The following is a 15867-nucleotide window of genomic DNA, read 5'->3' on the forward strand; positions in this document are numbered from 1 at the left end:
GGCCAGGCCGCCGCGGAGGGCGAGCGGGCGGGCGCGACGGCCCGCAGGTGTCCGCGCAGGCTGCGCGTTGGGCGCGCGGCTTGCTCGTTACCGAGGGCGAGACGCCGCCCCGAGCAAAATCGAAAACTTCTGACGGCGAGGGAAGGACGCCGAGGCGCAGCGCAGGCAGTCACGCCGCTCCGCCGCCGCGGCAGAGGCGCGCAGCTGCGCCGGCTGCGGCGCCGCGCTGCCCACGCCGCCTGGGTGAACCAGGCGCCCGGGATCAGAGCTCGGCCAGYGCCTGCCGTGCGCGACACCGCGGGGACGCGGCGTTTCCCCGACTACTCCGGACGGCCGGGCGCGATCAGCCGCGCTCGGTAACCGCCGCGCTGCGGCGGGCTCCGTCCTGCCGCGGCAGAGGGGCGACRGGCACGGCGAGGTCGCCGGCGGCCCCAGGCGCGGGAGGAGGCGTCGCTCTCCGCGGTTCACTCGCAGGACCTGCCCGGGCAGGCGTGCCGGGGCCCTCGTGGGAGAGCCAAGCGCGGAGCCCTGCGGGGCGGCGAACGGGCGTCTTCCACCTCGCCTCCGCCCGAGCGCGCTTCGCTGCCGCCATGTCGGGGTCGGCGGCCCCGCGGTGCCCCCCCCCCGCGGTGCCCCCCCGGCCGCCATGTCGGGGTCGGCGACCTGGGCAGTGCGAGACCGGCTCTGCCACCTAATGGTGCTGGTGCGCTCCACCAGTGCTCAATTAATGTTTAATTAGTGCTAAACTAGTCCTCTTACTAATTAATGCTTAATTACTTATAAGGGATGTTACAGCTACAGCAGGGAGGGCTGAGGTAGTTGTGCTGCAGTGCTTCTGAGGGCCTGGTGTGGAGATGGGAGAGATACCAGGCTGAGTGCCCTGCGGCTGGTAGTGCAGTGTGGCCTAGYGCCTGTCTGACCTGTGAGCTATTGTAGGGAATAGAGACTTTTTTTTATATATATATACCGTTGCCTCCACATCTGGGTGAAAAAGCAGTGAGTTACTTTGCTTCAGTGACAGGCCAGCATGCAGTCTCTGACTGGAAGCCCCTCAAACATGAGTTGTGAAATGTGGCCTTGGTACGAGCAGAGCGCTGCGGGGCCTATTTTCCACTAGCAAAATGGTGTGTAGTGGTGAGGCTTGTCCTGAATGCACAAAAACGTGGTAAACTGGAAATAAGGAAATCAATACGCATAGTTAGCGTTATTGCACTGCAACCAACCAAAAATCTACTAGTACTTAGTTTTTGCCTAGCTTCACTGAATGTGCCRTTTATACAACTAGTAAACAAATACAGCACTAAATAAATCCAGTCTCTGCAGCTGCAGTGGTCTTCCCCTTGCGGCTCTCAAGGCTTAAGTCGATGATCCTGGCAGAGTCTCAGGATTTGTTACTGTTATTTTTACAGATAGTGAAACAATCTGTAAATGAGAATGTTTACTGTGGTTTTCCTCACTTCACTGTCTTCTGTCAATCAGGAGAACCGAAACATTCAATTAAGGAACRGTGAGGTCTATGTAGAGTTCATACAGCTCAGACAGTTAAAGAGCTTTTGTGATTACGAAAACAATTACGAATTTCTCTATCAGGTACAACAATCATGGGTAATGTGGCCCAATTACTATCTAATTTCTAGATTCTATGTATGTATTGTTCATACTAATTATAGTGAAAGCGTAAGGAGATAGTAATGAACATCGTTAGCTAGAAAAAAGAAAAAATATGTTCAGAAACATTTAAAGCAGGCCAATAAGAAATGAGTAAAACTAATTTCTCTGAGAATTCACAATAAATGCATATATGAGGATAATGTTTTCTATCTGTCGCCCTAAAAATTGGTAAAATGCCAAAATAGGAGAAATTTAACKTAATTATGGTGTTGATCTGCATATTAATACTTGGATGAATAACAGCTGTCAGTCCTCTAAATTAGTTGGTATTACATTATCAACCTGATAGTCATTACTATACTTGTAATCAAGCTGTGAGGTTATGCTTGCAAAAAAATATTTGATATGTGGATCTGGAGTTCTCTCTTCCCAGCTGCTAATTTTCATAAAGTCCATGAGAACTTAATTATCTTTGAGATGTCTCCCCATTTTAAAGTTTGTTTAAAATTTTCAACAAGTTCAAAAGGTGTTAGATGGAAGAGAGGAGGGATAGCCAGCCAGTCCAGTCGTAAGCCTTGTTTCCTCAGGGAACCAGGCTAAGAATTTTTGCTTGATCTTGAAATACCTGCCCTATGTAAACTGTTTTGAAGTAATTTCTTCATACAAAGTGCTTTAATTATATACAGCTCTTTCAAAACACATAAAAGTGCTGGTACTTGCCCTAAAGAGCCAGTATTTTAACTTAGATAAACGTAGATGAGCCAATATTGCTAGTGCAAAGAGTGCACAGAGATCTAGGTTCTTAAAGGACTGGAACATGGGCTTAGCCTGACAGACCACAGCATAAAAATACTTGATTTTCAGAGGGCAAGAAATGCGGATCAGGCTTCTTCAACAGAAGCTCGAGCATTCTTAACATGAGGCATTAGCCATTTCAGAAATCCCCAATCAAAGGCTTTGGCAATGTCAACAAAAAACAAAGCTTTGACTTGTCTATCCATTCCTTGGATGCAGTGGAGGAAGCTATTTCAAGTATAATATGAGTCTTTAAAGTGGTGTTCTAATCTGAAAACAAAATGCAATCTTTTTAACCAAGAAATGTAAATTTTGTTTGTATTTATATTCATGTTTGTGTTAGTCTCAAAATATTTCCTAATTTTGGCTGGGTTTTTTTTTCATTAGCTAATACAAACTGTCATAGCCAAATCCCTAATTTTACAAAATAATTAAATACCTGCTTTGCTGGTCTCCAGTGATCTACTGAATCAGAACTTAAGGTTGTGTCTTAGGGGATCAGCTGGATGTTATTTTGTTAGAATAGTTCATCTGAGTCAATTGAACGTGACTGAAAACACCTCTTAGGGCACACACTGTGGAACAAAAATTAGTATTTTTACTAGTCTTCAGCAACTCTGTAGTAACTAATATATGGCAATATTTAATGTGGGCAGTTCTACAGTAATTTAAATATTTACCTGGTAGCCAGTGTTCCCTTTCAGGGGAAAAGGAGCTACAACCAGTATTTAGTGAAGCTTCAGTTTGACATTTATTGTTCACTAAAATGCCATACATAATTGAATTTCAAGTTACATGAAAACCTATGATACCCCTATATGTTGAACAATCTAATAGTGTAGAAGCCCTCTAAATTCATAACAGAATGCCAGGAATTTAGGATATCTTTAAATCACAGTATCATAATTATAACAGTCACGAGAAACAGAAAGCCYCAGAGTTCTTGCGGTCATGTAATATCCCAGAAAGTGCATTAGCCAAAAACATTTAAATGAATAAACTGCTACTCTAGGCTCTGGCATTCTGCACAGTAAGATTCGTACATTCAACGCTAGCAGTGCCAGGCTTGTCCAGCTGAAAATTTTGCGGGAGTACTGCTGTCATAGTGTGCTGTAAAAATACTAGTAAGAGAAGGAAAAGAAAGGATGTACAAATAAGGGAAGTCTGAATGGTACAAGACCCACTCAAGTCCCTGCTTCAAATGAAGCAGAGAAAAGGTTTCATATCATTCTTCCACTTCATAATTGTGTGCTCTGACTACTATCAGAGAGAAAGAGATGAAGTTGTAGGCAGAAATGAGCACCCTGTTCTGGTTTTGTGATCACCTTTCTACGTCTCTTAGTTACTGCTCTTGCTTGTGTTCTTTTTTAAAAAGCCCAGAAGAAAAAAATAAACTAAATGAAGTATTTGACTTGAAACATTTCTTTTCTTTCTTTTCTTTCTTTTTTTTTTCTTTTTCACTGAGGAAAGAAAACCATTGCATATCAATTTAACCTAATGATGCCTACTCCTATCAGTTACCTTACCAGCAGGTGATTTGAATTATTCAGTTCACTATAGTAATTTCTCTTTGTATATGCTGACCCTTCATAAAACCACAAAAGAGGGGTTGCTATTACAGATAATGAGAATACATTATTCTAACCCACACGCTGCCTTCCTCTAAACAGCAAAAGTTTGGCATATGTACACTAAATATTTTTAGCATCTCTTTTAAACAGACTAGATTCAAGTCTTCTTTTCAGAAGCAGAGAAAAAAATACACTTTAACAATTCCAACTTAGTATGGCATTTACCTCTGACTCTTTAACTAATACTCTTAAATAGGATATAAACAGCAATTCATGGATTTACAAATGACTTCACCTGTACTTGAGCTTTGTATATAGAGAATGTAGTTAAACAGATTGGGAAACTTAAAACGAAAGAACTATATATGAGAGACACTTTATCGAGCAGAGAGAAGTGAAATGAACATAAGTTTTCCAAATAGACTTATTTTTTCACAGACTATTTATATTTTCTATTTTCCACCAAGTGAGGACGTTTTAGCAAAACAGTTTGTCTTCAAAAGAACAGGACCTTTTTGCTTCCCACTTAATTTTTTTAGCGTAACACTGAATTTTTACTTCAAATGTACATTGAAAGCTGATCATTTGCAACAGCATATGGAATAGTGAGAATGCTGAAGCTACATGCTTAAGTTCTGTTTTGGAAGAAAATATTCAGCTCAACAAGCATAGATGGAAATCTAAATCCCTTACGATTTTCCAAGTGCCAGGCAGAGAGATTTAAATCACTAGATGTATCCAGAAAACCCGCAGGCTTGGAATAAGCAAATCATGAAAAATCAAATAAACAGAAATACAGAAATATTTCTAAAAAGCTCAGGACAGGCAAAGCAGCATACATAAAAATTGAACAGACCAGTATATGAATATTTAGGAAAGGAGGTCGATTAAAAAAAAAAAGGTATGGCAGAAAAGACATGCCTAGTCCCATCTCCTCTTCCCCAGAGCTAGTTATTTTCATATATACTTAAATCTTTACCCCCCCTTCTGTCAACAACAGCATCCGTCATTCAAAGAGACCATAAAACTAAGATCAAATTGATTTAATGTTTAAAAAAACTGTATTAGGGGTTTAAAGTTAAAAAAAAAAAAAAGTACTGTTTACCTTACCATGATGATGATAATTCTTTTTGCTGTTTTTAGAAGAATAAACAAACTATAGTGTATGAGATGCAGTCTTGCGTGCCATTAACCAAACCCCTTTTCTTAGCAATCCTCCCACGCTTTAACCCCTTCTTTCTTCTGGCAGTACTCAGTTAAAAACAGGCAAAAAAAGAAGTAGTATCTGAAAGGAGCCTTTCCAACTGATAAGTCATTTGGCAGACAAATTTTAACTGTGGAAAATACTCAATTAGAGGATAGGGGAAGGAGCTGCAGAGGTGTGGCAGCAACTCCTTCAGTACACTTCTCTCCAGAAAGGACAGAATCTGGCATAAAGAATGAAGAAATTAGTATTGGGCAAATGCCTTACATGCAGTAGTGAACACACAATGCTGGAACACAGATATACAACAGTAGAGAAAAATAATACCACACACGTTGGTTCTCACAAACTTGATTAATGTTTTCTGAGCTGCATTTAAGATGACTAAAGAAAAAAAAATACCACTTGTGCCTTTACTCAACAAGAGATTGATTTATACATACATCCTTGATTACTCAGCTTCCTGAGTAGGTATATTAAATCTGTGTTTTTCTAGGGTCTCATGGAAAAGTGATACTAAAAAAGAATTCAAAAAAGCAAACACAAACAGTACCAAAATTAGGAGAAAGGATCTTTCAATATTAACTGATAGACTGTTTAAACTCTCCTGAACTTGGATGACTTCCAGAAATAAAATTATATGAGAAAAATAGCATTAATATAAATTATTGCACTAGTAATTCTGTGTTTCAATGTAAGAGAATGTGAGAAAATTTTTAATTAGTTAAATCTTCATTTTCAGAATTTCTAGCCTTTTTTGTGGTCAGAGCAGTACCATTAGATAATCAGTGCAAATATTCCGTGAAATACCACCTCTTTTGAGCTAAAAAAGTGAAAATAAAATATTATCTGTTTGTATTTGTTCTGTTGAACAATAGAGGATAAATGGCACAAGCGTTCTCGAGGGGAAAAGGAAGGGGCTTGGAAGTCTCTTAGGTCTCCCTAACCAGAAGACACWACTAATACATAGAACCTATTTCTTTTTTGATTGTGAATGCAGCTCAGAGAGTGATAAGGAATCTGGTACACAGATGTGTTTACATCTACTATTTGCAGGTCTCTCTCTTCTGTTTTGTGAGAGGGTACAGTGTCACCAACTCTGAACAGGGTAGGTTGATACATACAGATTTAATGAAAGTTACCTGATTTAGAYCTACAGCTCACCATGACACTTCCAAATTCCTTTTAGATTAAGTATTCTGTTATAATGACTGAAGATAAAAAAACAGTTGTCTTTTACTGCAAATTAAATGCATCTATACTACAGAGTAAGCTATAAATTGTGAAAATCATCTCATTCTTAAGCACCATCAAATGCTGCTCTTGATCTATCAGTTTGCTTTCACGTAAAATCATTGCTGTCAGTAGGAACTCTGTAGTCCTGAAAATACAGRACATTTGAACAAGTCTTGCAACATTTCAGAGCACGTGCAAGAAATCGCATAAGAGCATCAATTTATTACCAAAGCAACCTCTAATCAATTTACTAAGAGAAAAACTGCAGAGCTGTCACTAATACTAGTGGATTACACTCAACAAAAGCAAAAATTGCTGGATAGGTCAGCAAAAATGCACAAGTGACACTATGTTTTCCATTCTGCATAGTTCTAATCTAAGAAAAAACATTTGAGGAAACAATTTAGAGTTACTTCTTTACCAAGCACTTAGATAAATCAAAACTGATGTATATTCCCTTAACAGAAGTTATGCACACTGAGAAATCTTGGAATAACACTATGGAGATTGTATTACAAGCGTCAAGACTCCTCGTAATTCTTCGATCTCATTCCAGATACTCTAATCCATTTCTCAGGACCATTCATGCATTTTTACATTAACATTGGACAAAGAGGAAATAATCCTAAGGAGCCATATATATTAGCCTTTGCCAAACATTGCACTGATGTGGCTACACTGTACTGCCTGGCTGAGTTGGCTGCTCCTGGGCTAGCTTGTGGCTCTCTGCATGATACTGCATGCAGCTCAAGAGCAAGGCAAGATTTCTAACCACTCCTGCACTCAATTTTTATTAGCTAGCTCTAAGTGCTCAGGAGATGAAGGATTGAAATTGTCTCACTCTTTGCTTGYACTTTATGGGAAACCTAGGTCCTTAACTGGAGTTTTAAGTCAGTGTAGGAAAAATATGCCTCTGAGTAAGTCTTAACTAGCTAAAGCACTTAAGTGCTTTAGTCCTTCACTGGCTCTAGCTCTAGGTATCTACAGTTAACTTATGATGTCATTTGAATTTAGAAAAATGGGGATTTTCACTGAGTGATACAGATCATCTGAAGCAATAAAAGGAAAATGGAAAGTCCTCTTTCAAGCAATACAAGGATTTTCCCAGCTCAGGCACAGTGAAAGATAAACCTGTCATAGGCATACAGGGAAAGAGACAGAAATCTCTCTTCTCCACAGAGGTTCTTATTAAATAGATTTAAATTGTGCAATTTAGCTTTTATTACAAATGATCCTAGGATAACACTTGCTATCTTTAAACACAGAGTTTAATTCAATTCCCTTTCAATTGAAGGATATCTCAAGCCCATCCCCCCAGTGTAAGCAGCCAACATAGCTGCTTTGGAAAATTTGGTCTTCATAGTCTAGGTGCTGAAAGAGCTTTCCTGTAGAGTGTATATAATAAGCATTTACACCCCTTGATAACTTCTTTGATGTACAGATTTTTCATCATATACAGATGAAGAGCATTAAGTACAAGGAACTATTACTACCTAAATCTTTATCCTGACTTTATAAAAATAGCTGGTCATCTCATCTTACATTTGATCTACAGTGTTATAATTTAGCATTTACTCTGAATAACCATGTTCACCTGAGGCTCCCAGAATTCCCTCAAACTAATTGTTATAATAATTGTTACAGAGAATTGCCTTATTATTAATTAAAATAAACTGTATAAACCCAGTACAGTGAAGATAGGAGTGACTCAGGACCCACTGGTTCCCTGCAGTACAGTGGGCAAAAGTTAAATCAARTGGAATACTCCTGCAAACTCTTTGCTCTTAATCCCACGATTACATCAGTATCGCCTAGTATTCACGATTAAGCAAGAGAAACTTCTAAGAGAAAATGTTTTAATGAAATGCATTTATATTAGMTGTATTTCTTTTAGGCTACAAACAGACATAATTAGTATATAAAACATTAAAATAAATAATACGTGCCTGTCCAGAAAACAGATTGTTATTACTTCTGAAGAAAAATGAAGATATATGTTTTCCTGCTATTAGAGGTATACTATTACAGACATGTTACATTTTCCTCCTGTGCACACAAACTACTGAATATTTTCTGCTGAAGAAATGTAACTACAGCATTTAAATCTCACTAGTATTACTGGTGGTAATTGGATGAAAGTTTTAATTGCCATCTGGTATTCCAAAAAAATTTCTTTTAAGTGTCACTTGTAAAATTATGTATTTTGTTGATGAAGAATAATGTAGCAGGGAATTGGATTAAGCTGTTCACAAATGCCAGCTTTTCCAGGAAATGCCATGAAATGCACAGGATTATTGGTTCCACACTTGATTTCTGAATAAGACATTAGTTTGGGCATAGGCCAATCCCACATACTCTAGGGCTGGCATTGATGTCTGTGGTTTAGAGCAAGAGACATTACAAAGGTAATTTTAAAATTAACCCTTAAAAGCATCACGATGATGCGAATACTGTTTTAACTACCACAGTTCTAGTGCTTGGCTCAAACTACTTTTTGGATCCTTCCTAAATAAAATCTGATAAACACACTACTCTGCTGGCAGCTCTTGGGGATCTTGTTGTACAAGCCCCTGCCATTATTTCTCAGCACTTGGGAATGTAGGAGGGTCCTGATGGGGCCACGGTGAAAGCTCGTAGACTTGAAGGCTTCCCGTGCATGGATGGAAGAAGAGCCCCCTCCCTGGTTTCTGCCCTACCACTGCCTTCCTCCACCTTCTCTGCACGTGGTAGGCAGGCAGTGGGAAGTCCCTGCTGCTCTATCTGGTTTCCCTCTACCTGCCTCACCCTTTCCTCTGCAAGTAACACGGGGGTTTATCTCTGCTGTGATTCAGGYTTTCCCAGCCGGCCACGTGATGAACCTGACAAGTCTCCTCGCTTCCTCGGCTGTCCACAACACTCTGAACAGCAGCCAGCAACAAGCTGGATGAGCTTCTGTTTTACTGGGCAGCTGCTTAGAAATCCAGGAATGCTCCAGGCACTCAAACTGTATGTGCTTTTCTGCTGTTTGGATAGTAATTTTTTTCAGTTCCAAGAATGAGAAATTTATGTGCTAAAAATCAAAGTTTGCATGCCAAAGAAAAAAAAAACTACCTTMAAAATTCCCAGAAACAAAGCAATCAAAACTCTTCTGGAGAAGAGGGGAGGGGAGTGTTCAGAATTACCGGATAACCCTTCAAAAATAACCAGTTTATCTAGAACAAATGCAAACAAGGAAACAGACCTTGATGTTCTTTTTATCTAAATTCTAGATTCTAAACATTTACACTTTAGTTTGTTCAGATTTTTTTCAGACTTTTCAACAGCTAGATTTTTCAATTTTCTTACTCTATGCTATCCCTATTTTCCTCCCAGGGCAATGATTTGCTATATTCCAGCAAATAGACCTTAAAGACACTCTGAAAATCAAATGGTGAAATGGCAAGAAGAAAAACAAGGGRGGATTGTAGAAATGGGAGAGGAAGAGAGGTTAAATTTTTATTTGCCTGTCTTAGGGTATAATATAAAGTATGATGTCATGTTCCAATATATGTAGATCAAAATGTACTCTATTTAAATCTTTGGATATTGTTTGCAACCACACTAACTCAAAATTTTTCTGTTGAAATGTTACTTTATGTGATTTTAAAAATTACTGAACAGAATGAGTTTGTAGRATTGGAGGAAAAAAATGTTTCTTTTAGAATCTCTAAATCTTACTCAAATAGGACAAGGTTCAGGCAAATCTTTAATAAAAGTGGAACATGCTCTGCTTTTGGAGATCTTGAGCTATGGCAGACTGAGTGCTTATTTTGAAGGGATAAGAGAAGGGGTGTCCTGCTTTATTAACAATACTTCAGTTCTCAAGAGAATAAAAACATAAAGATGAAATTTTTCAGGACTGCCTTTTGGAAACCCAGTATTATACTGCAACTGGGAACTACAGAGCAGTAAGTTACACATATATGTGTACACACACATACATTCTTTATTGTCATATGCATAATTTAGTGTATAAAGTGATAAAAGCCTAGTCAGGAGGAGCGAACTATTACTAAAAGCTTCGTGTTGCAATCTTCTTAGGTCTGAGGGTGCACAGGTGGACTGTGTGTATGCTGAGCCATCTGGGCACGTAGCAAGGCAAAAGAGAAAATACAGTTACACCCAAAGAGAGAGCATGGCTAGCTGCCAAAGTCCTGAAAACCATTCCAATGCATTGTATAAGTGTGGAAGTGGTACAAGAAAAGCATGATGTAAAGCAGTCTACAGCTCTCCACACAGATCACTGCACCCTATCCTAGCATGGAGGCCAGGAACAACCCCCTGGTGATTCAAACAGCCACTTCACAGGATGATACCTATCAAGGGGAAGAGAAGGGAGGAGTATGCCCTTTGGGGAGAAGGTAGAAAAGTCCCTGGTGTCACCTTAAGGAAGAGTCAGACAGCAGCATAAGCAACACACTAGTGAAATGTTGAAATGTTAAGTAGTTAGGTGTTTGATGTGATGACACACAAAGGTGGGACAGATAAAGGATGGCCACTGATAACGCTGGGCTGCCTGGCACACACTCTCACATCCCCGTTGCCAGACTCTTTATGTGTTGTCCATGTTTGATCATTGACAACAGACTTCCTTAATGCTTTGCTTAATGCATGTATGGTCCATTGCTTTGCCCAGGCCACTTGGTTCTGATGGAGCACCATGCTGAGTATGTGGCTAGCTGCATCAGCTCATGCCTCTGTGGCATGATATTTTATTTTGTCATTGCTTAGGGGACAGTCTGTAGATTATTCAGTAATCCAAGCCTGGAGACTCYAACACCATCACACACCAAGCACAACTGCTCATGCGAGTGCCTTCTAAGCAGTCACTAGTCATCTCAAACAGAAACATGCTTTCTCCCATTGTATTCTAAATTTCTTCACAGACTTACATAAAAATGTAAATTACTAGGAAACTTTTGGAGCATGCAGTACCAGATGAAATTCACCTCCAAGCATACCTCAGCACAAAGATTACACAGGATGCAAGTCTAATGTAAAGTAGGATGTAAGGTTTTTGTAATTATCCTGCACTGGGGTAGATATATTGAACTGTTTGGAAGGAGAGCACTCATAGTGACATCTGTCTTAACTTGCCAGCCAAGAATAAATATATGTAAGCTCTCTGATAAATGTTATTGTTTTCTTTTTCTTAACTACCTGTAAAAAAAAAAAGTCTCCATAAAAAAGTTTGTGAGTACCTGAAAGATGTCAGTCAGAATGATAACTTACTGACACTGTTCTTTTGCTTTCATATCTATTTATATAAAAAAGAGGGTGAATCTTTTTGACTTATTTAGTATATCCATTCCTATCTCAAATGCCAAAGTCTTCACGATCCTCTTTCCTCCTGTCTTTTACAGTACTTCTTTTTCTCCGAGGCTCATGTTAGCTATCCACTGTAGTCTTTTACACCCGCAATCAGCCACAGCTAAATACTCTGTGCTACAGCTCAAAGTAAACTCCTCATTAGACAGCAGCAGAAATACAAGAGAGGCAGGTGTTTTCAAGGTCYCTCTGAACTAGCCTCAAGGACTGTACATTTTTAGGAAATAATAGAGTTGGTGTCTTCAACCTGATTGGAAGTAGCAAAACAAAAAAAAACTTTTAACAGAAATAAATTTTTGGTTCAAATGGGGATAAGAGGAGGAATGAGCTGGGACTATGGAAAAAAGTGGAATGACAAGGAAATTGCAATGATGCCATCAGTCTAGTCAGCAGAACAGTATTTTATTAAGCAGAGAAGTAATTTTGTTGAGCAATACTTAGAGAGGTTCTGTCATGGATAGCTGAGAACCTTCTGTTGTGCTGTAATTATCCATAAATTTCAAGACTTTTGGAAGATAAAATGATGAACAAGTCTTTAGTGAGCAGTGTTACAAAGCCAAATCATAACAAACAGAGAGTTTCAGGTGCACCTGGTATCCAAACTTTCTGACCTTTGGAATTCTCGGACTTTTGGTCTCTGCCTACACAATAAGTAAAACTGTACATTTGTAACAKGATTCTTCCTTTTATATGCAGGATTCTTCTGACTTCATTATTAACAAATATAGTTGAATTGAGGGCACATAGCATTTTCTGCCATGAAAGAATAATAGTTTTGTATCCACAGCACCTCTGCTGCAGTGCTATGTATGTTTGCTGTGGCCTGGGACATCTAGGCAGAGCAACGCTTAACTAAAGGCATATAGCACTATGGTTACTCTTAAATCAGTAATTCTTAACTCTGTGGTGGGCCTCAAACTGATCAGTACTCTGTTAGAAAGAAAATTCTAGCATGTATGGCTTAAATTTCTGGGGATGCTGTTACCAGAATCATAGCTTCTTTTAACCAGAGACATAAAATAAATTAAACTTACAGTAAAACTCAGAGGAAGCATAAGACTACAGCAGTGGCTTTCCTGACATCAGGTAACTGAAAACACTTACATGACAGAAACAGCTTGTTTTGTTTTCTGAACACTCCCACTTTAATTTTTGGTTTTGGTAGCTTTCCTATTTGCTGTGAATTTAATCTGCAAAAAATTAGTTGTGCTTTCTTTGTTTTTCTTGCTTGCTTTGGTCCCATTTTTTTTCTGTCTCTCCTCTCTGGTACCCATTTCCCTTCTCCCTCCTCATATAATTTCTCTTAGCTAGGTCTTGACAGAGCTCAGACACAGATAAAGCGATGGAAGTAAAATTGGGGCAGCCCAAAGACCAAAACTGCTTTATGTACACAATTCATATCATGTTTATCCTTTTTTTTTTCAGTTGTATCTGAGATCTGTCAGCTGGAGAAGCACTGCCCGTGTTAACTGACAACAGCTGGCTCTTCCACTGCCCCGYGCAGCATCCCTACAGGCCCACCGCTACCCATGCACTATTAAAAGCCAATTGCTTGAACAGGGGCTTTGCGACATTTACAGTTTTCAGTGTCAAAGCTAAGAGACATTTATATTAAAATACAGCACCCTAAGTTATTAAAACTGAAAAGGATTAACAAAGTCATAGTTCAGTCTTTGACTTTTAATACTGTTCCTCAGGAAGAACTGACCTCCATGTGGATTCTTCATAGCAGGTGGGGTTACAGCAGGTGTTACAGCAGGTGGACTACAGGTATTTGAGCCAGTTTTGCTTTGTCTGAGAAATACCTGTTATCTCTATCATTCTGAAGCATCCCTTTCTGGCAAATAAACTTTTGGTATTCAACTATAGACTGCGCTCTTTATTTGCTAAATGAAAGCACATCAACAGAAGGTATCTTTGCGTTTTTCCCCCCACAGTCCTCATTTACTTTGCAGGGCTTAGCATTTTACCAGGTTATTTGAGCTTAATGATTTATGACACCACTTACTTAACAACCATTGCATTTAAAAGTAATTTAAAATACAGAGGCTTCTTAGAGCAGATGTGTTTGTGAGGGACATAACTGTGAACTAAATGGTCAGCTTTTAACTGTTCTGTATTTTATGGCTTACACGATGATTTCAGTACTATCTTCATTCTGTTTGCTCCTTATTGGTGCTGGGTTTTTTAACATGAATTGTATGTTTATCAGCTAAATCATTCTGAAAGAGTATTTCAGGATTAATCATCTCAAACTGTTGCAAAATATAGCATGACTCAGAGTTAAGCATCCTATAAAAACTTTAAAAGTTTAAAGGACAGAGTGAATTAAATATTTGCTAAGTGTAGTATAAATCCTTTGTCTATGCAAGAAATGCTGGCATAGCTAAGACAAAATTCCTTTTCCCTTCTCACATCTCTCCACCCTACTCAGCTGGTTTGCTTTGAAATTTTGATTACCTTTATTTTCATTTTTCATGAATTTCAAAGTAAACGCTTTAGTGTTGTTTTCCTATTAACATCCCTTTCTTGTTCAAACCACAGCGTGGTTGCAGCCTAGAATAGGAACAAATTGCTTAGATAGAATGAAGAAAAAAACCCAACTCAGATAAACTATTATAACTTTATGATGTTTTCTTAGACATTTTTTAGCACAGTAAGGAATTGCTGTGTTGGCCAGCCAGCAAAATATATAACCTTCTCCTTAATTCATACTAATACATCAGAATAACAGTCCCAAACCTTTGGCTCATGGAGAACATCCCCCATATTTTCTTAAAGTCTTACACACACACACACACACAAAAAAAATTCGTATACACATACTAAAAGAATCTCTGTCTCACTCTTCCTATATTTTTGGTCAATCTAAACTAAAGAAATATATTTCTCCAGGTTTCCCATAAAYTAGTGCATTAGAGGCACACAAACATGCAGAAGATTGTCATAGGCAGCTCTGGCTATTTAATTTGAAGAGGTTAGAAATTAAGCTTTAAAATTTACGGCATGGGAGGCTACCCTCTCCTCTGCGGGCCTGACACCACGGGAGCCGTGTGATTAGAAAGTAGRCCTGCTGGCATGAACATAAGCGTGGCTAATCAAAGAGGGAGTAAATACATGCCAGCTCTCCGCTGAAGAATATTTGGGGGAAATTATCAAGAGATTTTGAATCTCTCATAATGGAATAAAAGGAAAAATGATTCAACTTGTCTGAGCCAAGAAGGAGGTAGAAAGCATTACCATTATTTCAGGAGGACCAGACACACCTGGGGRAGAGGGTGATGGGGTGCTGAAGAGGACGTAGGGAAGCCCTGTTTGGTAGCACTGCCTGTGGAGGTGGGGAGTAGTGAGGCCTATAGCCCAAATCTGGTGACCCTTGAGGTCTTCTCCACACTATGAACGGCAATAATTTTAGCAGGTAAAGATGCATGTAAAATGTCGCACAATTTCCCCTTCACTTTTCCCATTCAGTCTTTGCACAAAGCAGGTTAGCACTCTCCTGGAAATGTTTTTTTGTTTTTCAAATTCACCCCGAGAAAAAATATACCAGCGTACAGTCTTGGCCCCTGCATGACTTACTYTGGCTATAAGGTTTCGTTTGGCTTTTTGATTACAAGCAGAAGGATGCGTTTTCCTCTCTCGGATTCAAGTTTTGGGATGGGAGGAGATGGGTTAACCACTGGAAAGTCTTATCTATTGAAAATTGTGGTGAACCTGAAGGCAAAGACCTGTTCTCCTCAGGGCAAGCTCCTCTCACCTATCCGCAACTAATCATTTTGTTGTCTGTTACTCTGGAAAAGGGCTCAGCTGCTGCCTCAGTTACTGGAAGTAACTAAATGAGAGTACAAAATACTTGGTCTCCACGGTTTAAAACATCAGTCTAGACAGGACCTTGGAAACCTTGGGGGATCACAAACACATATTGGGTTTTGTTATTTCTTGAGAAAATAAAGCACTGTAAGGCGGAATGGTGTGAGGGCCTGGCCTGGGTGTCCTGCTGCATGTTACTCTTGAGCAAAGCAGAAATGAAATGAAAGAAGCAGATGAGGAAACTTAAACCGAAAGAAATCCTTGACTTTGACCAGCTATCGTCTTGRAAGATGA

General features: G+C 39.4%; 1 protein-coding gene across 1 annotated transcript in view; it reads right to left on the bottom strand.

Moving 5' to 3' along the window:
- Positions 1 to 648, bottom strand: part of CRYBG1 (crystallin beta-gamma domain containing 1) — a 44089-nt gene extending 43441 nt beyond the window's left edge. The window contains exon 1 of the mRNA XM_085306965.1: positions 92 to 648. Coding sequence (XP_085163091.1) covers positions 92 to 648 — 557 coding nt within the window. The remainder of the gene's footprint in view (positions 1 to 91) is intronic.
- Between the last annotated feature and the right edge of the window lie 15219 nt (positions 649 to 15867).

Source organism: Rhea americana, unplaced genomic scaffold (genome assembly GCF_003343005.1).
Source record: "Rhea americana isolate MKP2758 unplaced genomic scaffold, rheAme1 scaffold_25, whole genome shotgun sequence".
Taxonomy (NCBI): Eukaryota; Metazoa; Chordata; class Aves; order Rheiformes; family Rheidae; genus Rhea; species Rhea americana.